The 23,957-nt window shown below is 33.9% G+C and overlaps 1 protein-coding gene across 1 annotated transcript in view; it reads left to right on the forward strand.

Moving 5' to 3' along the window:
• Nucleotides 1-23,590, forward strand: part of Miga (mitoguardin) — a 236,717-nt gene extending 213,127 nt beyond the window's left edge. The window contains exons 4-10 of the mRNA XM_074139022.1: nucleotides 16,803-16,987; nucleotides 17,480-17,578; nucleotides 17,659-17,771; nucleotides 17,857-18,025; nucleotides 19,470-19,703; nucleotides 20,489-20,659; nucleotides 21,489-23,590. Coding sequence (XP_073995123.1) covers nucleotides 16,803-16,987; nucleotides 17,480-17,578; nucleotides 17,659-17,771; nucleotides 17,857-18,025; nucleotides 19,470-19,703; nucleotides 20,489-20,659; nucleotides 21,489-21,644 — 1,127 coding nt within the window. The 3' untranslated portion in view covers nucleotides 21,645-23,590. The remainder of the gene's footprint in view (nucleotides 1-16,802; nucleotides 16,988-17,479; nucleotides 17,579-17,658; nucleotides 17,772-17,856; nucleotides 18,026-19,469; nucleotides 19,704-20,488; nucleotides 20,660-21,488) is intronic.
• The last annotated feature ends 367 nt before the right edge of the window (nucleotides 23,591-23,957 follow it).

Genomic DNA, 23,957 nt, shown 5'->3' on the forward strand with positions numbered 1-23,957 from the left:
CACTAAAACATTTCCATTAAAGTCATTTATAGAGCTTTCTTTTCTCTACAATTGAGTAAAGAAATCATTGAATTCTGTTGAATAGGAAGAGAGTTATAAGAGTTTGAAATTTGATCGATTTAGAAAACCTTCAAATTTCAACCTTCTATATCTCAATTACTAATATCACTAAATCATTTCCATTAAAGCCAGTTATAGAGCTTTCTATTATGTACAATTGAGTAAAGAAATCATTCAATTCTTTTGAATAGGAAGAGAGTTATAACGGTTTGAAATTTGATCGATTTAGAAAACCTTCAAATTTCAACCTATAATATTTCTATTACAATTATCACTAAAACAATTCCATTACAGCCAGTGATAGAGCTTTCTATTCTCTACAATTGAGTAAAGAAATCATCGAATTCTGTTGAATAGGAAGAGAGTTAGAACGGTTTGAAATTGGATCGATTTAGAGAACCTTCTAATTTCAACCTTCTATATCTCAATTACTGTTATCACTAAAACAATTCCATTAAAGCCAGTTATAGAGCTTTTTATTCTGTACAATTGAGTAAAGAAATCATCGATTTCTGTTGAATAGGAAGAGAGTTATAACGGTATGAATTTTGAACGATTTAGAAAACCTTCAAATTTCAACCTTCTATATCTCAATTAATATTATCACTAAAACATTTCCAATAATGCCAGTGATAGAGCTTTCTATTCTCTACAATTGAGTAAAGAAATCATCGAATTCTGTTGAATAGGAAGAGAGTTATAAGGGTATGAAATTTGATCGATTTAGAAAACCTTCAAATTTCAACCTTCTATATCTCAATTACTATTGTCACTAAAACATTTCCATTAAAGTCATTTATAGAGCTTTCTTTTCTCTACAATTGAGTAAAGAAATCATTGAATTCTGTTGAATAGGAAGAGAGTTATAAGGGTTTGAAATTTGATCGATTTAGAAAACCTTCAAATTTCAACCTTCTATATCTCAATTACTAATATCACTAAATCATTTCCATTAAAGCCAGTTATAGAGCTTTCTATTATGTACAATTGAGTAAAGACATCATTCAATTCTTTTGAATAGGAAGAGAGTTATAACGGTTTGAAATTTGATCGATTTAGAAAACCTTCAAATTTCAACCTATAATATTTCTATTACAATTATCACTAAAACAATTCCATTACAGCCAGTGATAGAGCTTTCTATTCTCTACAATTGAGTAAAGAAATCATCGAATTCTGTTGAATAGGAAGAGAGTTAGAACGGTTTGAAATTGGATCGATTTAGAGAACCTTCTAATTTCAACCTTCTATATCTCAATTACTGTTATCACTAAAACAATTCCTTTAAAGCCAGTTATAGAGCTTTTTATTCTGTACAATTGAGTAAAGAAATCATCGATTTCTGTTGAATAGGAAGAGAGTTATAAGGGTTTGAAATTTGATCGATTTAGAAAACCTTCAAATTTCAACCTTCTATATCTCAATTACTAATATCACTAAATCATTTCCATTAAAGCCAGTTATAGAGCTTTCTATTATGTACAATTGAGTAAAGAAATCATTCAATTCTTTTGAATAGGAAGAGAGTTATAACGGTTTGAAATTTGATCGATTTAGAAAACCTTCAAATTTCAACCTATAATATTTCTATTACAATTATCACTAAAACAATTCCATTACAGCCAGTGATAGAGCTTTCTATTCTCTACAATTGAGTAAAGAAATCATCGAATTCTGTTGAATAGGAAGAGAGTTAGAACGGTTTGAAATTGGATCGATTTAGAGAACCTTCTAATTTCAACCTTCTATATCTCAATTACTGTTATCACTAAAACAATTCCTTTAAAGCCAGTTATAGAGCTTTTTATTCTGTACAATTGAGTAAAGAAATCATCGATTTCTGTTGAATAGGAAGAGAGTTATAACGGTATGAATTTTGAACGATTTAGAAAACCTTTAAATTTCAACCTTCTATATCTCAATTAATGTCACTAAAACATTTCCAATAAAGCCAGTGATAGAGCTTTCTATTCTCTACAATTGAGTAAAGAAATCATCGAATTCTGTTGAATAGGAAGAGAGTTATAAGGGTATGAAATTTGATCGATTTAGAAAACCTTCAAATTTCAACCTTCTATATCTCAATTACTGTTATCACTAAAACAATTCCATTAAAGCTAGTTATAGAGCTTTCTATTCTCTACAATTGAGTAAAGAAATCATGGAATTCTGTTGAATAGGAAGAGAGTTATAAGGGTTTGAAATTTGATCGATTTAGAAAACCTTCAAATTTCAACCTTCTATATCTCAATTACTGTTATCACTGAAACAATTCCATTAAAGCTAGTTATAGAGCTTTCTATTCTCTACTATTGAGTAAAGAAATCATGGATTCTGTTGAATAGGAAGAGAGTTATAACGGTTTGAAATTTGATCGATTTAGAAAACCTTCAAATTTCAACCTTCTATATCTCAATTACTATTATCACTAAAACATTTCCATTAAAGCCAGTTATAGAGCTTTCTATTCTGTACAATTGAGTAAAGAAATCATCGAATTCTGTTGAATAGGAAGAGAGTTATAACGGTTTGAAATTTGATCGATTTAGAAAACCTTCAAATTTCAACCTTCAATATCTCAATTACTGTTATCACTAAAACAATTCCATTAAAGCCAGTTATAGAGCTTTCTTTTCTCTACAATTGAGTAACGAAATTATTGAATTCTGTTGAATAGGAAGAGAGTTATAAGGGTTTGAAATTTGAACGATTTAGAAAACCTTCAAATTTCAACCTTCTATATCTCAATTACTGTTATCACTAAACATTTCCATTAAAGCCAATTTAGAGAGCTTTCTATTCTCTACAATTGAGTAAAGAAATCATTGAATTCTGTTGAATAGGAAGAGAGTTATAAGGGTTTGAAATTTGAACGATTTAGAAAACCTTCAAATTTCGACCTTCTATATCTCAATTACTGTTATCACTAAAACATTTACGTTAAAGCCAATTTATAGAGCTTTCTATTCTCTACAATTGAGTAAAGAAATCATTGAATTCTGTTGAATAGGAAGAGAGTAATAAGGGTTTGAAATTTGAACGATTTAGAAAACCTTTAAATTTCGACCTTCTATATCTCAATTACTGTTATCACTAAAACATTTCCATTAAAGCCAATTTATAGAGTTTTCTATTCTGTACAATTGAGTAAAGAAATCATCGAATTCTGTTGAATAGGAAGAGAGTTATAACGGTTTGAAATTTGATCGATTTAGAAAACCTTCAAATTTCAACCTTCAATATCTCAATTACTGTTATCACTAAAACAATTCCATTAAAGCCAGTTATAGAGCTTTCTTTTCTCTACAATTGAGTAACGAAATCATTGAATTCTGTTGAATAGGAAGAGAGTTATAAGGGTTTGAAATTTGAACGATTTAGAAAACCTTCAAATTTCAACCTTCTATATCTCAATTACTGTTATCACTAAACATTTCCATTAAAGCCAATTTAGAGAGCTTTCTATTCTCTACAATTGAGTAAAGAAATCATTGAATTCTGTTGAATAGGAAGAGAGTTATAAGGGTTTGAAATTTGAACGATTTAGAAAACCTTCAAATTTCGACCTTCTATATCTCAATTACTGTTATCACTAAAACATTTACGTTAAAGCCAATTTATAGAGCTTTCTATTCTCTACAATTGAGTAAAGAAATCATTGAATTCTGTTGAATAGGAAGAGAGTAATAAGGGTTTGAAATTTGAACGATTTAGAAAACCTTCAAATTTCGACCTTCTATATCTCAATTACTGTTATCACTAAAACATTTCCATTAAAGCCAATTTATAGAGTTTTCTATTCTCTACAATTGAGTAAAGAAATCATCGAATTCTGTAGAATAGGAAGTGAGTCATAAAGAGAGATCTTATAGAATGTTTTCGTTTATTTTATTTATTTAAAGGGTTTTTTTTACGCAAAGGCTCTTATGAATTGATAGAGTGAATATGAACTTTGTAGAGTGATTAGAAACAATGAAATCTAGAATGCAGTAATTACTACATTTGGGGCAGTCGTCGTCTGAATTAACCATACTGCTTTTAGTTCTAATTTATTCCATAAATGGAACTACCTAAAGGTAGCTGTACCGGAAATTTAATGTATATATATATATATATATAGATGTGTATTTTTTGTTTTTTAAAAAGGAAGAAACCAGCGAAATGAATTACTAATGATGATGACGTGATCATTAAGTCTGAAAGATGATTGGTCTGCATAAACCAATCATTTGAAACTGTAGTAGTATAATCATTTATCATTGACAGCAGCATGTGTGTTTTTTAATTTGGACTAAAGTCAATAAAATAAAAAAATACTAATTACAGTCGGCCATTTTGTATTGTGCATAATTTGGAAAATATAATATTAAATAAAATACTTACACGAATTTATTTTTACGCAATTTATGTTGGTAATAGATAAACTTTTTTTTGTGCGTAAGTATTTTTTTCGTAATCAGTATATTTCCGGTAAAACTCGGAAGTCTGTACGTTTGCAATACATTCGCTGTGTTTAGAATATCGAAGAATAAATAAGCAGAAAATAAGGAAGTGATGATTGTATGGGGGCCGGCCAGTGGTGCCCAGCACAATGGAGTATGTTTGGAAACGAATGGACGGTATAATGGTGTTGCGGTAACACCCTGGAGCAAGGAACATCTTTATAGTAATGGCCGTGCGTATAGTGATTCTGGACCAAGAAGAGTGGTCGTATAAAAGATTTTGTGGTGTTGCAGCATCCCCCTAACCTCCACATTCACCACTCCATCCTTCCACAGGATGGAGTACTCTTCCAGACTTACTTCCCGCAGACCCTGTAAGACGGTGAAGTGGGCTACTGGAGCCACTCCAGCCAGGAGCTCTCTCTGGATTACATTCTAAAGTGGATGCCCTCACTTCACAGAATCCCAGCATCTCCCCGATCATTTACAGTAGAGAGGGATTTACTTAAATAAACCCCCGGGGCATGTCTCCAAGTTGAGTCCTTCCCTAATAGTTATTTTGCCCAGCTAGTTCCAACCATAACTAGGCTCCCTAAAGTCTTAGTATCCCTTACAATTCCATTTTTCTATCTTAACGTTCATTTTTCAAATTCCCACTTACCCCCTCTCTTAAAGTTATTTATTATCTTACGGCAATTGATTTAATTTTAGGAAGAAGATTTTTTAAAAAAATAATATATTTATCCCTAATCCCTTTATTCTAGTAAAACTTGGCTGAAACCAATTAGATTTAGTAAACATTCCAAGTTAAGGAACTAAAAACAAGTATTTCCTAGTGGAACTCAAGATTGGCACGATTACAATGCTTGATTTTACTCGGAAGAAATCTTTACCAATTAATTCCAGGGATTGTGATGAAAGAGAGCGTTCACAGCATCATTTCCAGCTCTTTAATTTAAGGACAGAATTTTGATATCAATTTCTTTTTCTTAAACACAAAATTACGTATAGCCGAGTGGTTATAGGCTAGACCCGCACTGCTAAGATGTATTGTTGGTTTAGTGGGTTCGATTCCCCCCTGGTCAAAGCCTTGGATTTTATTTAATGTTTAATATGAGAACTTTGTAGTAAAAGTATGTTAGGCGGTTATAGGCTAGACCCGCAATGCTAAGATGTATTGTTGGTTTAGTGGGTTCGATTCCCCCGGTCTAGGCCTTGGATTTTATTTAATGGTTAATATGGGTAATTTATAGTAAAGTATGTTTGCTAGTCGCCTCCGTCCACGACACCTAATTTGGTAGTGGGACGAGTAAAGGCCGCCAGAAAAAATAGGCAATTACTTCACTTTACTCCTTTTTAGAAAAATTAAGGAATATTATTACAAAAATTTGAAAATATTTAAAAACAATTTTTATTAACATAACAGTTTGCTAATATAGCCTAAGAGCAGACTGGCGCCATCTAGTTCGTAACTTAAAAACAGGTTGCAGGTTTTACCTCATTTAAAACAGGTTCTTTAAGGATTTCATAGTATTGCTCCAATATAGTAGGTATGCTGATCCCCCCCTCATCTTTCACAGCATCCAGTCATTCTGAACACAGTTAGGATGAGCGTGTTTTTACTATCTCTAATTATTTGAATCTTGGACGGTGTTGGCGGGTCTAGTGGTCAAGAGCATGGCTTTGTAAGTGGGAGATCTCCCCAGTTCGAGTACTTTTTACTATAAAATTGTTTATAGTAATGTATTGTTTGCTAGTCGCCTCCGTCCACGACAACCTAATTTGGTAGTTGGAAAGTTAAGCTCCGCCTGAAAAAAAATAGGCGATTACTTTACTTTAATAGTATCATGATTTTCGAAATTTATCACTTCTCCGGAAGTAATATCCGTTTTGAAATACCTTGAGTCCTTAAAAAAGATTTTATTTTTACAAATTCATCTCTCTCTCACACACACACACACGCTCTCTCTCAGAACAGTTATTTAAGTAACTACTTTGCTCCCATTTCTAAGCAGTTTGATTTCTCACAAATTAATACTGAAATGTGATTGGACCAGAGAAAAAAAGGAAGACAAAGAAAAAAGAATCTTATTTCTCTTAAACAATTATAGCCTCTAATTATCCTTAATTTTCCGATTTTATCCACTTTTCCAATTTCCAACTCCCTCTTGGCTCTAATCATGAGAAAATTGGAATTTTTCCCCTTTGATCCATTAAAGTGCCCGCCCTACCATATTACCTACTTTAATGTGATTATAACTCAGATAATATACTCATTTCTTTGTATCTCTTTAAAGTTTAAACTTCTTTTGATCTTTTTCCGGCTTTTCCATTAATAATTTTCCACAATTTTCTGGTTTGTTTAACTTCAGAAAGAAGAAGAAAAAGTCAGACGAGTAAAATTAATATCCCATCCTCTAGTTTCGTAAAAACAATCAAAAAATACTCGTTTCAGAACACACGACTTCCTCTTAATACAATTTACGTCATTAATTCTTTTTTTTTTTTTCAAACATAGAATTTGTACAAAAAAAAGATGGTTGATCTGTGAAATATATTCACAGCTAGCGTGGACGTATTAAAACTGTTTCCGGTAGGACAGTTGTATAAGGGGTTGATCGTCAAAAAGTGCACGAAAAAGCGTAACGTTGAAAAAACACCCAACTTTGATAATTTTTTTCTCTTTTTCTATAAAAGCTAAAATTACCAAATTTTCTTTATAATATAGGGTAAATCCTCCTTTATAAGTGTAATTTTTTTTTTCGACATGTTGGCTACACTGCCGTGTAGCCTGATTCCTCCCCTGACCGGTTCGAGGTCAGTACGTTGAGAACTGTCGACGTGACAATAGGTTTCGTGAAAAATGTCAATCCAATCTCCCGCCAAGTGCGGGAAATACGCGGCGTCATCCGTTACCATCGTTTGGAAGGTTAAAACTCCGGTTGAGGTTTATAATGAGGTAAAAACTGCATATGGTGATGCAGCTATGAATCGTACGAGTGTGTTCAAGTGGTGTCGCGAGTTTAAAAACGGTCATGATGATCAGAGGAGTGGAAGACCTTCAATTGTGACTGACAAAATTGTGGGGAAAAATCGAAAATGCGCTCCATGACGAAAACGCAGATTGACTGTGAATGAACTTTCTACGATGTTCCAGCAAATCTCCAGATCTCTGTTGAGAAAAAAGTTGCTGAAAATGAGCAAAAACAGCATTTTCAAAAATTGTTCTTGTTCTTCTTCTTCTTGTTAATGTTCTCAAGCATGACGTGTATTCCATCCACAGCTCCGCCAAAATCGTCTTGTTGAAACTTCTCCAAAGGAAACGAGCACTGATTTTTAAGTCTTGCATTCACAAATTAGCACAAGAGCCCTCCCTGCTTCATTTAAGCTTAAGCAATATTTCCAACGGATCATTAAAGATCCAAAAGCTTAGAATTTTTGGGTTTAAAGAAAGAGAGAACGACTTAAATGAAATGAAGCGAACGAAGCACAGGTGTTTGATAGCGACAACCAAGAATTTTGCACTCATTATTTATAAAATCCTAAAAGAAGGAACTTGAAAGGAGATTAGGAAGTTGGTGGTACGGGGGGCTCTAAAGGAGAAATTTCTAACAATTGCTGAATATTTCAGACGCAACCGGAGGGGGGGCTAGTTAGTGAAATTTTCATCCGTTACTGATAAACCCCCTTGGGTAGCGTTCACTCCCTACACAGCGCAAGTTCTATCATGAAATTTTTGTGCCGAAGGAGGTTCCCCAACATGGTGACCGGAAATAAAGTCACAGAGGGGGAGGGAGGGGCCGGATGTGAAAATTCACACGACTTTCTCTTTGGATGATTTTCAAGATTCCACCATCCAGCGAGAGAGAGAGTGGAAAAGCGATGGCGAGGGGATCTTCTAAAACCAATTTTTTTTGGACTCTGGGGGTCTTATAATGGGGTGTGTGTGATTTTCCGTTGAAAATTCGCTATACTTCCGCTTATTCTTATAAATCTACTACTATTGGCGCTACTGGGCGTTGGCCTCCTCAATCCGTTTCCGCCAGTCCTCCCTATCCATTGCAGCAACCTTCCAATTCCTCACTCCTAGCAGGTCTCTGGCATCCACCGCCTACCCCATCATTCCATCTCAATTTAGGTCTGCCCACTCTCCTGACACACTATGTACATCTTCTTGCAGAAGCCGTCTGGGTGTTTCCAACTCCAGACCTTCCTTGCCACATGGCCTGCCCATCTGAACCTGCCAAGCCTAATTATTTTTACAATGTCCTGCTTCCTGGAATAGATGCTGTAGTTCCTGATTCTTTCTTCTTTCTCCAAATCGTGCCCCCTCTTTATTAGGGGCCAAAAATTCGTCGAAGATCTTTTCTCTCGAACACTTGCAGCATCCTTTCATCTTTTTTTTTTTTTTTTTTTAATTACCCAAGCTTCGGAGGTCATATGTTAAGGCAGGACGGATCAGGGTCTTATAGAGAAGCACTTCTGTATTTTTTGATATTAGGTTGCTTTTCATATGCTTATTCAATCCTTAATAGCACCTATAGGCCAACATACTCCTTCTTTTTATTTCTAGGGATACATCGTTATCCCTAGAGATTAAGGTTCCAAGGTATATGAATGAATCAACTTGTTCAATCATTTAATTGCCAAGTGTTACGTGCGCGAGATGATCTGCAGGTCCTAGTTACAGGAAATTACCGTTTAAGGAAGCATCCATCTACATAGGCTGGGGCTAGTGGCGGAAACGCTCTGAAAGGAAGAAACTCCGTTCCATCTACTGGAGGGAATGCGCGCTTTAAGTTGTGCCGATGAAGGCCTGTGCCTTAACGTTCTAGGATAATACAGGGATGAAGTCACACCTACGGGATCCACTAAAGGTTCATCTTATTTTGTTTACGAAAAAAAAACCAAATTCTTGATTAGTTTAACAAAAAAATCAAAAAGAAACAAAATTAAATAAAAGCTTGAGCATCTACAATGTTCAAACGGATGACCCAGAAGTTGTTAATTATTCCGGAAACTCAGCCTACAAGAGAGAACAAGGTCCATCAACACACCAATCCGGCTGGCCGGCCACCAGTTGGTTGGAAGTAGTAGCCCTTTCCTAGTTGTTTCCTGTATTTGTATTTTACAAACAGGAAGTGAACACAGTTTGGGGCTGTATTTCCCCTCTCCCTCCCTCCCACCCTCCCTCGAAACATTTCTGTAGAATATTCCATAATTTAACTTTGTCCAAAGTCTAGCTTGAGATTTCAATTCGGCTGTCAAATCTTTGAACCATGAGATCTGTAGTAAGAGAAAGTCGTGTGGGTGTGTGTTAGGTTTTTAAAATTAGCTGACCGGAAACAGTATTATTGTGGTGATTTTTTTTTCAGGAAATGGTAGCTTTAAAATGAATGCAAAATATTTAACATTGAAGACGTCAACTATGATAGATTTAAGACACCGGAATTTTTCACTTCCGATCAATGATTCATTGATTGGATTTGTTTATATTGATCCGTTAGGTACATTTAGAACTGGCCAGACTTTCTCACGTGTAAGAAGGACACATGTTATTCATGCTAACAGGATGTAACTAAGAATAGAGTAACCTGGATTAGTGGTTAACTATTGATTGAAGGAGTAACCTCCATTTAATTTATTCTTCTTCTGATGATTTTGGTGAAGATGTGCGAAGTAATGCTGAAATTATATGCAAAGAAGCGTTTATCAGGATTTACTGAGCGAGATCGTTTGCTACTACATTAACTGGGATGAATTAAAACATATTGGTCGTTCGATATAAAACGGATATAGTGGAAACCATTTTCTCTTGTTGTAAAAAAAAAATTATATACATATATGTATAATATATTTTTGATAATATTATTATAAAATATTAATAAAGCTTGCTGCAAATAGTATCACTTTTGAGGTCAGATGAGTTCTAGAAAAATCTTCTGTGAATGTAGTTATTACTTTTAGGTTAGGAAAGGAAAGGTTAGGAAAGTTTAGGTTAGGAAAGGTTAGGTTAGGTTAGGTAAGGTTAGGTTAGGTTAGGAAAGGTTTAGGTTAGGAAAGGTTAGGTTAGGAAAGGTTAGGTTAGGTTAGGAAAGGTTTAGGTTAGGAAAGGTTAGGTTAGGTTAGGAAAGGTTAGGTTATGTTAGGTTAGTTTAGGTTACGATAGGTTTGGTTAGGTTAGGAAAGTTTATTGCGAACACGTCATATTTCATTCTTTCGAATTTTCATCGGAAACTCCCTTTTTGAGGTTCTTTGAGCCTGGAAAATTGGTTTTCTAGAAAATTATTTATGAGTTTATTTGAAAAAAAAAAAACTGATAAATAAGAAACAATTTTCTTAGATGTAGTCGCACCTTAATTTAAGGAAAAATGAAAAAAGACAAAAGTACCTAGATAAAATTTATTTATATATATTTTATTTATTTAAAAAAATAAAACCCTTCAGATAATAGAATTAAATTGAAAACAAGAAAGAAGACAAAGCCATTGCAGTTGGCGGTGCCGTGATAAAAAGAATGAAAGTGCATGATGAATATTTGATGCGCTTCACCAGCCATGTTTTTAGAATGCAGTTAATCTTCTCTTTAGATATTTTACATGATTATTCTTATCTTGAATTTTCATTATATTTTCAAGTCACTTTTGTACATTGTACTCAATTTTTCATCACCATATATATTGTATATCTGCATTTACATTCGTTGTCATGACTACCAAATGAATATTTTTCATCTTCAATGTTTTTTTTCTCTTGCTGGTTTTCTCTGCAGTAGAACTGCGCATAGTACTTCCTGTGTGGATTTGGGGGGGGGGGGACCACATGAATATAGAAATTGGAGGAGGTAAAAATATTTAATTAAAATTCAGTTGGATGATGATTTGTCTTCTAAAACTTGAGGACTGCAAGTACAGCTTTTTTTGACGTGGAGAGGATGCTTTTCTCATCAGATTTATTGATGGGTTTTTGATGAACTAACTGCTTAATGTCACGAAGCATCAAGTTCTAAACAAACAAACTGTTGGAGCTTAATATTAGGGTTATCTATTTTTTTTTTTGTTTATTCACTCATTTATTTAATAAATTCTTGCTTTTTGGAGTGGAACATTTCGTTCATTTATCAACTTATATAATGCAGGCCATTTATCATACTCTTAACCCTCACGGATAAGCTCACCATCTTTTTTTTTTCTTTTTAATGACATAACATGATTCTTGTGGGAAGAACATGAAACGGGGGTTTGGAGAAGGAAAACTCACATCGTTTAGAAATAGTGAAGTAAATAAACAGAGATGTGGAAACAGAGACGTGGAAAAGCCCTTAGAAAATGAGTAACATTTTTTCCTTAACTTCCGCTTTGGAAAATCGGATGTTTGGACTCACACGACTTTCTGTAACCAAATCTCTGAGAGAGAGAGAGAGAGAGAGAGAGTGATGAGGTTGTTATGCATACCTCTAATGTGCCAATACTGTTTATTGTACAGGCTTACCACCTGTATAATCTTAATAAGAATCAAATGTGGGACTGAATTTCCCTCTAAAGTGCCATTACTGGTTATTGTACAGGCTTACCACCTATATAATATTAATAAGAATCAAAAGTGGGACAGAATTTCCCTCTAAAGTGTCATTACTGTTTATTGTACTGGCTTACCACCTGTATAATATTAATAAGAATCAAATGTGGGACAGAATTTCCCTCTAACGTGCCATTACTGTTTATTGTACAGGCTTACCACCTGTATAATATTAATAAGAATCAAATGTGGGACTGAATTTCACTCTAATGTGCCATTACTGGTTATTGTACTGGCTTACCACCTGTATAATATTAATAAGAATCAAATGTAGGACTGAATTTCACTCTAATGTGCCATTACTGTTCATTGTACTGGCTTACCACCTGTATAATATTAATAGGAATCAAAAGGGGAAGGGATTAGCTATAAGGCTAGCATACTGGACTCCCACGCGGAGGTCCCGGGTTCGAATCCAGCAGCTGACCCTTAGATTTTCTCTTCCTAGGAGCTTCTTACAGCTCACTGTCCGGTGATGGACAGTGTTGTCTGTAAAGAGAGAACACTGTCCGGAGGCCGGCAGTGCACTGGAAAAAGCTCCGGGCGCTAATAACCTCAGCTGTTGATGCGCCAAAAAAAAAAAAAAAAAAAAAATAGGAATCAAAAGTGGGACAGAATTTCCCTCTAAAGTGCCATTACTGGTTATTGTACAGGCTTACCACCTGTATAATATTAATAAGAATCAAAAGTGGGACAGAATTTCCCTCTAACGTGCCATTACTGTTTATTGTACTGGCTTACCACCTATATAATATTAATAAGAATCAAAAGTGGGGCAGAATTTCCTTCTAAAGTGTCATTACTGTTTATTGTACTGCCTTGCCACCTGTATAATATTAATAAGAATCAAATGTGAGACTGAATTTCACTCTAATGTGCCATTACTGTTTATTGTACTGGCTTACCACCTGTATAATATTAATAGGAATCAAAAGGGGAAGGGATTAGCTATAAGGTTAGCATACTGGACTCCCACGCGGAGGTCCCGGGTTCGAATCCAGCAGCTGACCCTTAGATTTTCTCTTCCTAGGAGCTTCTTACAGCTCACTGTCCGGTGATGGACAGTGTTGTCTGTAAAGAGAGAACACTGTCCGGAGGCCGGCAGTGCACTGGAAAAAGCTCCGGGCGCTAATAACCTCAGCTGTTGATGCGCCAAAAAAAAAAAAAAAAAAAAATAGGAATCAAAAGTGGGACAGAATTTCCCTCTAAAGTGCCATTACTGGTTATTGTACAGGCTTACCACCTGTATAATATTAATAAGAATCAAAAGTGGGACAGAATTTCCCTCTAACGTGCCATTACTGTTTATTGTACTGGCTTACCACCTATATAATATTAATAAGAATCAAAAGTGGGACAGAATTTCCTTCTAAAGTGTCATTACTGTTTATTGTACTGCCTTGCCACCTGTATAATATTAATAAGAATCAAATGTGAGACTGAATTTCACTCTAATGTGCCATTACTGTTCATTGTACTGGCTTACCACCTGTATAATATTAATAGGAATCAAAAGGGGAAGGGATTAGCTATGAGGTTAGCATACTGGACTCCCACGCGGAGGTCCCGGGTTCGAATCCAGCAGCTGACTCTTAGATTTTCTCTTCCTAGGAGCTTCTTACAGCTCACTGTCCGGTGATGGACAGTGTTGTCTGTAAAGAGAGAACACTGTCCGGAGGCCGGCAGTGCACTGGAAAAAGCTCCGGGCGCTAATAACCTCAGCTGTTGATGCGCCAAAAAAAAAAAAAAAAATAAAAATAAAAATAAAAAAAAATAGGAATCAGAAGTGGGACAGAATTTCCCTCTAAAGTGCCATTACTGGTTATTGTACAGGCTTACCACCTGTATAATATTAATAAGAATCAAAAGTGGGACAGAATTTCCCTCTAACGTGCCATTACTGTTCAATGTACTGGCTTACCACCTGTATAATATTAATAAGAATCAAAAGTGGGACAGAATTTCCTTCTAAAGTGTCATTACTGTTTATTGTACTGCCTTGCCACCTGTATAATATTAATAAGAATCAAATGTGAGACTGAATTTCACTCTAATGTGCCATTACTGTTTATTGTACTGGCTTACCACCTGTATAATATTAATAAGAATCAAAAGTGGGACAGAATTTCCCTCTAACGTGCCATTACTGTTCAATGTACTGGCTTACCACCTGTATAATATTAATAAGAATCAAAAGTGGGACAGAATTTCCTTCTAAAGTGTCATTACTGTTTATTGTACTGCCTTGCCACCTGTATAATATTAATAAGAATCAAATGTGAGACTGAATTTCCAAATTTAATGAAAATCGACTTCCCGGAAGTGCCTGTTTATCGTATTTTAAGATTTCCTCACAGATGACTCCAAGATTTTTTATTTAAACTCCAGCATTAATGAACACATTAATCTACAATTTATATTTGAACATTAAGGGGTAGTTGATTAGATTCTTCCAAAATTATTAGCATTAAATACGATTCTAATTCATATTTATTGGAAATTGTTTTCCAAAATTATTAGTGAACACAAATAAATGTCCATTAAAGAAATTTTGCGAGGGAATCTCCTCATTTTTGGGCTAAGTTATGGACCAAATTCTTAATCTTGACTTCAGACGCAGTCTGTTTCTTTCGGTCTGTTTCTGGCCGCCGCTAACGAGAGTTTAATCTAGGCTAAATTACAACAACAACAACAACAAAAAATCCCTAATTTCCTTTTCTTGTATTAAACTAAACAGCTGATGAGCTTGAGATGAAGATCTGTCCTTGGTTACTTGAAATACCTCCAAGTATAAAGTTGCACAGCTGAAGTCCTAACTCAACTTCTCCTTATGGCAATAATAAATTCTTCAAAAATTTTAGTTCCCTTTAAGTAAGTACGTAGTAGTAAAGTAAAGTAATGCCTATTTTTTCAGGCGGGGCTTAACGTCCAACTACCAAATTAGGTGTCCTGGACGGAGGCGACTAGCAAACATACTTTACTACAAAGTTCTCGTATTAACTTTTTAAATAAAATCCAAGGCTTAGACCAGGGAATCGAACCCACTAACCAACAATACATCTTAGCATTGCGGGTCTAGCCTATAACCGCCTAACATACTTTTACTACAAAGTTCTCATATTAAACATTAAATAAAATCCAAGGCTTTGACCAGGGGGGAATGGAACCCACTAAACCAACAATACATCTTAGCAGTGCGGGTCTAGCCTATAACCACTCGGCTATACGTAATTTTGTGTTTAAGAAAAAGAAATTGATATCAAAATTCTGTCCTTAAATTAAAGAGCTGGAAATGATGCTGTGAACGCTCTCTTTCATCACAATCCCTGGAATTAATTGGTAAAGATTTCTTCCGAGTAAAATCAAGCATTGTAATCGTGCCAATCTTGAGTTCCACTAGGAAATACTTGTTTTTAGTTCCTTAACTTGGAATGTTTACTAAATCTAATTGGTTTCAGCCAAGTTTTACTAGAATAAAGGGATTAGGGATAAATATATTATTTTTTTAAAAAATCTTCTTCCTAAAATTAAATCAATTGCCGTAAGATAATAAATAACTTTAAGAGAGGGGCCAAACATACTTTACTATAAAGTTCTCGTATTAATCATTAAATAAAATCCAAGGCCTAGACCAGGGAGTCAAACCCACTAAACCAACAATACATTTTAGCATTGCGGGTCTAGCCTATAACCGCCAAACATATTTTACTATAAATTTCTCGCAGTCTCGCATATTATACCCCCTTTCCCAACATGGTGCTTTCTGGGTGATTGCAAGTCCTAACCAAGCACCTTGTATAATATACAGTATTTAGTGTTTATTCGATGTGCTTTTCCTGGCACTACCATGGCAACCGATTTTTCCCGTTTTTCATTACGCACCCATCCTACTCTAAATGATCGCAGCTTATTTGTTTATTTTAGATGATAAAAGAAAGTAAAAATAAGTTATCCCCCCTCCGAAAAATAAAAAAAAATAAATAAAAATAAATTGTAAAAAAAAAAATGTAATAGTTAGAAAAGCAAACGACGACTGGTCTGGTTCCGCGATGGTATTGATGAAGCTGTAGCAAAACCTTGGCCCAAATCTCCTAGTAGTTCTGGCGCCGTAGTACCTCCCCACTAGTCCCCAGTACAGGGAGATGTCTGCCCTACATAGGAGGATGTCGTAAAAAAAGACTAAATTTTATAAGCACATCTGCAGAACAACTCTGTGTCTAATTTTCTGTACATTAGACTGTTCTGCAAGGAAATTGATGTTAAATTTCCTAAAGTGATTTGCAAGTTGAAGTAAAATACCCTGGAATCGTTCACAGAACAGTAATCAAAATCAATAATTGCCAGATAATTGTTTCAATTCAATTGATGCTCTTATCAGTACGTGGTGCAATGTCTCTTCTGAATTGAAGGAAAAAACCTACAATTACCACGCTCGACCTGTCCAAACAGGTTCATCAATCTTCTTCTGAGCCTTCTGTGTCAATAGCATAACACGTAAACCAAGTAACAACTTTTTTACAAATGGGTATTGCATCATCGTTGATATCATTCCTAACTCCTTCAAAAAATTAAAAAGAGACTATGGCTTGAACGGTTTACACTTTGTATGTAATTATTCAATTATAACCTTCATTACCAAACTTGACGTCATCAAATTTTATCCACTTTAAATAATGACAGGTTTAAACTTGTTATTAATATGGATTTTTAATTAAATTTCAGGCATGGAAGCGTTAGATAATGGAATAAATTATTGGGAAGATGCCCTCGCCTCGTACCAGAGCGGTTCTGCCGGACAGTTAGCCTTGACCGATGAAGAGGAAGCGCAATTCGCCTCTGATCTTCAAGAGCTGCTGGAAATCGCTTATAAGTTACAGAGGAAATGTGAATTACTTTTTCTTGACCAGGTAATCAATTAAAAAGCCATTGTGATCAATTAATAAATTGAAATGTTGCTTGTGATTTTTCTGTAAAATGCTTGCTGAAACGTAATTATGAAAGTAAAAGAATTTTCCAATAGAATTTGACGAAGCTGTAAGCCACGCCTATCGCCCATTGTTTGTGTGGTCCCATTGGTCTCCCAATCATCTAATTCCACGTATTACCCTCACCACCAAAACTTAGGCCCCCCACTCCTACTAAGTCACACCCAATTTTGCCCCAACTCTTTTTTTCCCCCACCTCTTCTAAACTCCTAGTTTGTCGAATCCAATTGGCCTTTCAAAATCCCGCCTACAAAATGGCGGACAAGGTGAAGGTGACACTTCTCCAAGCTGGTGACACAAAATGGTGAACCTGAAGAAACCCTCTTGCCCATTGATGGACAGTATATCATAATTTTTAAGAAATCCATTATTTCTTCGCTATATTCATTAAAAAAACTCTTAAATTTCTTCCAGAGATCTGTTCTATTTCGTGCTGATAGTTCAATTCGTGCGGATTCCTATCGTCGTGGCACGTTCTCATCGGCTGAATCATTTGTATCCGCACAAGATGAGGTAATATATAAGTAAAAATTAAAATAAATTGTATAGATAATGTAAAACGATGAATTAATAAGGCTTTTAACGATTTACAGATTGCTGATTTGAGAGAATTCGAAGAATATTTGGACATTTCTACTGATGTTGGTAAATTACCGCTTTACCAGTCGGCTATGAAACAATTTGAAGAATACGGCATTCCATACAGGTGCTTTTTTTGGGAGGGGGAAATATTTTAATTAATTCATTTCGTAGTTTAACAGAAATAATATATTTGTTATTTTATTTTTTAGATGTTTAAGAACTGAAATGGTACATTGCAGTTCAGATTTAGAATATCTTGGTAAATTGCATTGTGTTAGGTTGGCATTCCAATGGGTTTTTAAAGACCCAGAAACATGGCGCTGGTTTTCAGAAAATGGCAGACAAGTGTTGACAGATCTGTTATTGTACGCTGATAAGGTAGGTTATTTTTGGTTTATGTTTTAATTATAAATTGTGATGTTCAAGGCCGATATTTGGAAAAGTGTTAAAGTAGAAATTCTTTTTTTAGTTTTTCTTTTTTTGTTGGGGTTTAGTAATTATCAAAAATCCAAATTTGTTTTTTACCCTTAGTTGAACCCTTCCTGGAAATGTGTCGTAGTTTCTTCCCGTTGGACCAAAGCACAAAATTCGTGATGTTTAGTGCCCAATATAGTTCAAGTATCTTCTGTCTACGTCCTTATGAATTAAAGTTTCAAAGTGAAATTCACACAAAACACATACACATCTTGGTCTTCAGCTTCAGTTGAGTGCGTTTAGTGATAATCATGGCCGGTGAGAAGTCCGAAGCAGATCACTTTGTCCCTTCTGAATAGATTGCAAGGTATTCATCCGTCTAGAATCAGTGATGGCGAACCTATGACCCACGGGTCAGACATTGACCCGCGCAAGCTTTTTCAATGACCCACAATTGCTATGCAACCATTTGTTTGTTTACGCGGGTTGATTTAGATTTTCTAATTGTGTGGATAATTTATATTCTATCTGTATTTTTTTTTTTTTCAATCACGCATTGACACAAATGCAATCTGTAACCTTTAGTTTGATCATTACAGTTCTAAAAAACGCAAATGACGACAAATGTTTTTTGTGGTATTTGAAATAAAGCAAAAAGTGTTTACAAAATATCAAATAAAATGTATAATTTTACTCATATTTTGTTTATTAAAAAAATCGACAACCCAAAGCAAATAACCATATTTAGATTTTTCTTCTGATAAAACACACTTTTGGTTTGTTCAGTTATGTTTGTAAAAAGAGTCTTCCATAGTTTCGTCCCCGTTTTGCCCGTTAAGCCAACTGAATTTTAAAGATGTTTAGTTTTGAAAATATTCAGTTTAAAATTTTTAAACTCTTGTGCAAATGGTCCATTAGTGGTGACCCAAGAGCTAGTACTAAAAAATGAACAAAATTTGACCCACGTCTCAAAAAGGTTCGCTATCCCTGGCCTAGATCAACCAGCATCTGGCCGGTCTTTTTAGCAAAACAAATGGGCAGGGCTCTGCAAGATGGTGACTGAGAAAACAGAGATCATGTTGGCGAGAAAATGTTTTGTGTATCAACAATCACTTGGATATCATTAACAATCTACGGATCTGACTGCCCATCTATCGCTGAGTGTGCCCTGAATATCTGGGAATGTAATAGTTCCCTCGCCCTGCAGAAATCCTGCCAACTCAGGGAGTGGAAAACTTAACTTCTACAGAACAGATCGTCATTCACGATTACAGTCTCATCTCATGAGATTTTTTTTCAGATCTCTTCAAAACCTGGGAATCTGTTAGCGTTCATTTTATACTTATTTCATTTTAACTAGAAACGGTTTTTTGTTGTCTTAAATAATAAATTAATTGAAATTTTCTAGGATCCTAAAGATTTTTTAATCGCTTATGAAGAAATGTTAATCTTCCTGCAAGATGACAATGTCTGGCCGGATATTGAGAAAGAACTGAGCATGAAAGGAGTGAAAGCGTTGACCTTCTACGATGTCGTCCTCGACTACATCCTGATGGATGCTTTTGAAGACTTGGAATCGCCACCTTCATCAGTTACAGCTGTTGTACAAAACAGATGGCTGTCAAATGGATTCAAAGAATCGGTGATGTTGATTATTTTTAATAGTTTCGTAGTATCGCTAAAAGAAAAAATTTCAAGTTTGCCATTTGAAGTGCTTACCTTAATGTTCTCTGAGTACGAAGAAAGAAATGGGTGTGTTTATGGAAATCTCAGCTTCCAGCCTAGCGAGGCAATTCCATCTTTTATAGAGCTTAAATTAAAATAACAGAGAGAATAAAGAAGTAACGTTTGCATTCTTAATGAAATATTCGATCTTTATTATTGAAAAAAAAAAATTCTTACGTTCATGGAAAATATTAAGCATAAATATTGAACAAAGAAATCGTAGTTCTCTAACAACTGCTCTGTGTTTACGCGTAACATTTAGAAACATGTAACCACGTGCACGCACTTTGCCACAATATTTAGTAGTTCGGAATAATGTTTCAGATAAATTTTTTAAATTTAGTACCTTGCAACTAATAGCCGAGTTCAAAAAAAACAAAATCGTAGAAATCGATTTTTAAAAACAATTTAAAAACTTCAAAGTTTATTCTGTAAAACGATTTTAACTAAAACTTTATTCTGACGTCCTCTATTGGCATCGAAACGAACTATCGAATTTGGGTTTCTGCGATGTTTCAATTTTGGGTTACCATGGATACAGACTAAGGTTAAAAAAAAACACATGAATTTACTGATGCCTAACCTTGCTATTTATAACCTCAAACATATTGTTATTTCTCAAAAAAGTATAGGCAATATTATTGGAAAATATCCCACGAAAATAATACTATAATATAATGTATATATTGTTCTGTTGTAAAGGCGCTGACGACAGCTGTATGGTCCGTACTGAAAGCTAAGAGGCGAATGCTAACCTATCCAAATGGTTTCATGGCACACTTCTATTCAATATCGGAACAGATGTCACCGCTAATGGCTTGGGGATTCTTGGGCCCTGATGATAATCTGAGAGAAATTTGTCTTTTCTTTAAAGTAAGTGATTTTTTTTATTTTAGTTTTTCTTTGCACTCCCCTAGGCGATCCTTATTCGCCAATTAATGGTTCTCACAACTCAGGCGGCACGTTAGATAGTCACTATCAATTACGATGATAAATCATACTTATGATTTATCAAAATAAATATCAAAGTAAACTGTAGGCTAATCCTAATCAAGTTTTAGTTTTAAGGGTTCCCTCAAAACTAAAGCTTTTTTCGGATGCCCACTAAGTCCACAGTGCCCATCAAGGAAGACCCATGGTAGGCCTAATTTTATCACTCAAGACCAGTACACAATAATCACGATTGGAGTGAACAATGGTGCAAATACAGGAGTACAATTCTTGAACAGCCCCAGGCAGGCTACATTTATTCCAAGAGCTTCTGTTTCAAAATGTCCATTTATCTAAGTTGCACTTTGTACTGAAAGAAAGCTCCCAATTGATCATGAAAGCAAAGATTTTATTTTACTATTTCTGGACATCTGGGTCAGTATTAGTAGATAGATATTTTTATCGCTACCAAAAAAGTGTTAACAGCCCCAGTTCAGAACTCGCCATTCTCGCCTACCTGTCTTTTCTATTCCATCCTCTCACACTAATCCTCCAGAGGTCGTCCTTCACATCATCCAACCCCATTCTTGAGCCTAGGTCTTCCTCATACACTTTTTTTTTTCTTTAGTTCTTCAAGTGTCCTTTTATTCTGTAGCGGATGAATGAAAACCTGAAACCGCGTTCCATTTTAAACAGATTAAATCAATTCTATTCAGCAATAAACTTTCAGTAAAAAAAAAAAGAAGCTAAATCATTATTTAAAATGTTTCAGCTGGAAGTTATGGGATTTCTAATGGACATTTTTAGCTTCCAAAAATCACGCTTTACCACTGTAGAAGAACTAGCTGAAGATATTTTGAAACATTCTAATAGAAGAGTTGAGAACTTATGTTCAAAACTATCAAAACCACTTGAATCTGTAGAGTAAGAAGGTTGTTTTATTGTTATTACTAATAGTAGTTTACAAACAATTAGGTTATTAATATAAATGTAATTGTTAAAAATGTAAATGTTTTATTTTGCTTCATATTTTCATTCAAGAAGTAGTAGATGTACATTGATATACTGTAAAAAATAAAAAAATCATTGCGCCAGTTATTCAGCTTAAATTGCAATTAATCATGTGTATTCATGTTTATTTTTGTTAAGCTAATCAATAAAAAAAAATTTAAAAAAAATGTGGGGGTGCACCTTTTAAAGTATTTTATCACTAAATTGATGTACGCATTTCATATATTTATATTTAATAGGTAATATGTTTTGCACAATTTTTTAATTTTGTTAGTTAATAAAGAAAAATGTAAAAAAAATAATAATAATGAAGTTAGCATTGATAAGTTTGGACGTCTATATTTGAATAGAGAAGGTTACAAATTGTTTACTTATAATTTATAGAGGTGCTGGTGTGTTTTTTATCTTCATAAATAAAGACTAATCTATTCCAGTCGAAGTTATTGCATAACTTTATTATGATAAAAAAAAAAATCAAAGACGTTTTCAGTACTAGTAATAATGTGATATATTAGCTGAAGAATAGTCCCACATAGAACTTTATAGAACATCGGTATTTTTACAAGGAATTAGTTACAGCTGATTAGCAACAAACCAGTCAACTAGCACATTCTATAGTTGATTTTTATAACCTTCGTCCTAAAAATGTTTTTTTTTTTAGGTAGGGAACGTTTTCAAAATCTTGCAATGAAATTATCACTTTGACATAGTCGATTAAATCTATAAAATTGATGTTAGAATCGACACATTAATTTAGCCTTAAAATAATTGTTAGGGCTAAATTGAAATTATTCTTCATTTGTTAAAAAAATAAACTAATTAATTTTTGAACATTTGACTATTTTATCAAATTTTATTAAATTGAAATTATACTTTGTTTATTTATGAAAAACTTTAAAGTTCACATTAAAGAAACTAACCAACAAACTTGGTCTTTATTGAACGATCAAGTGGTGTGTCTTAATGGTCTTTTGACCAGTTTTTTTATGACAGCTCCTTCCTCCAAGAAGACATAACAGAATTACTACATCCAGAACACCACTACACTAAGTACTATTCAACGGAAGTTGTACGAACAGATCATACGACAATTTTAACGTGTATGGTCCCACTTAAAGACCTAAAGTACTAAGAGACTGGGAACGTCTTTAAATTTTTAACGTCTATTGTTTGTATTAGTCAACAAATATCTTAACCTGATCATTATGACTGGTATTTGTAGTTATTGTTTGTATCTCCCAATCTAATAAGCTGTTTTTTGTTGGATTATTTACTTAAAGAATGAACTGCTTAGTGTATAAAGTTTAAAGCTAAATAATGCTTTCATAAAATAGCAATGCAGCGTTCATTAAAAAAATGAAGAAATAGTCTTTATAATAAAACTGGAAAGCTTCGCCATTTAATGTAATGATAAAGGACCTCGCAGATAGAATGATTTAAAATACAAGACAATAATTTAGTAAATTTCAACTTAAAAATTGTCTTCTTTTCAATTAAAAAAAATATGATTTAAATTAATTACTTCCATTAAAATTATACGCACATGTTATTTTTGGTACAATTTAATATTTATTCCATTAAACAAACAAACAAAAAAATTGTAAACGTATTTACATTATTATTTTTATTTCTATTTATTAGTAATACAATTAGTATTTTATTGCTGAGTTTTAATTTAGATTTAAATTACTTTTTAGATTATTGTCAGAATTATATTCGTATATGACTGCCAAATAAATATATCAGTTTTCGATACTGAGTATATGAGTAATAAATATATAATTCCAATAATTAAATTTTAGATGGTTTATAATACTGTAATCTCGATGATTTAAATGAAAAATAAAACGGTTTGCAGTTTTAGTTAATTTTTTTAAAAGCTTCCACCTTTGCATGAAATTTTTGTTTTAAGGTATTTTTTGAATAAAAGATAAGAAGTTTTTACAAATCTTTTTACCTCACTCGGTGTCTATGTGTATTTATTTAATAATTTTTATTATTTTTATGTTTAAAATTATTAGTTTTTGTCGTAGAAATGGGAAAAATTTTGTTTGATGTAAAAATTTCATTGGGACTGGACTTTTTCAGAGAAAATTGATTTTCGTGAGATTAATAATCATTATTTACCATGTTTAAGCCAACTTATTTTTTTTCTAATTCTAAATTTCAAGAAAATTAGGGTAAGAAGGTATACTTTTATAAATGTAGTAAATACTACATTATCGGCATT

This window comes from Rhodnius prolixus, unplaced genomic scaffold (assembly GCF_049639745.1).
Source record: "Rhodnius prolixus isolate KJV_2025 unplaced genomic scaffold, Rpr scaffold_17, whole genome shotgun sequence".
Lineage (NCBI taxonomy): Eukaryota > Metazoa > Arthropoda > Insecta > Hemiptera > Reduviidae > Rhodnius > Rhodnius prolixus.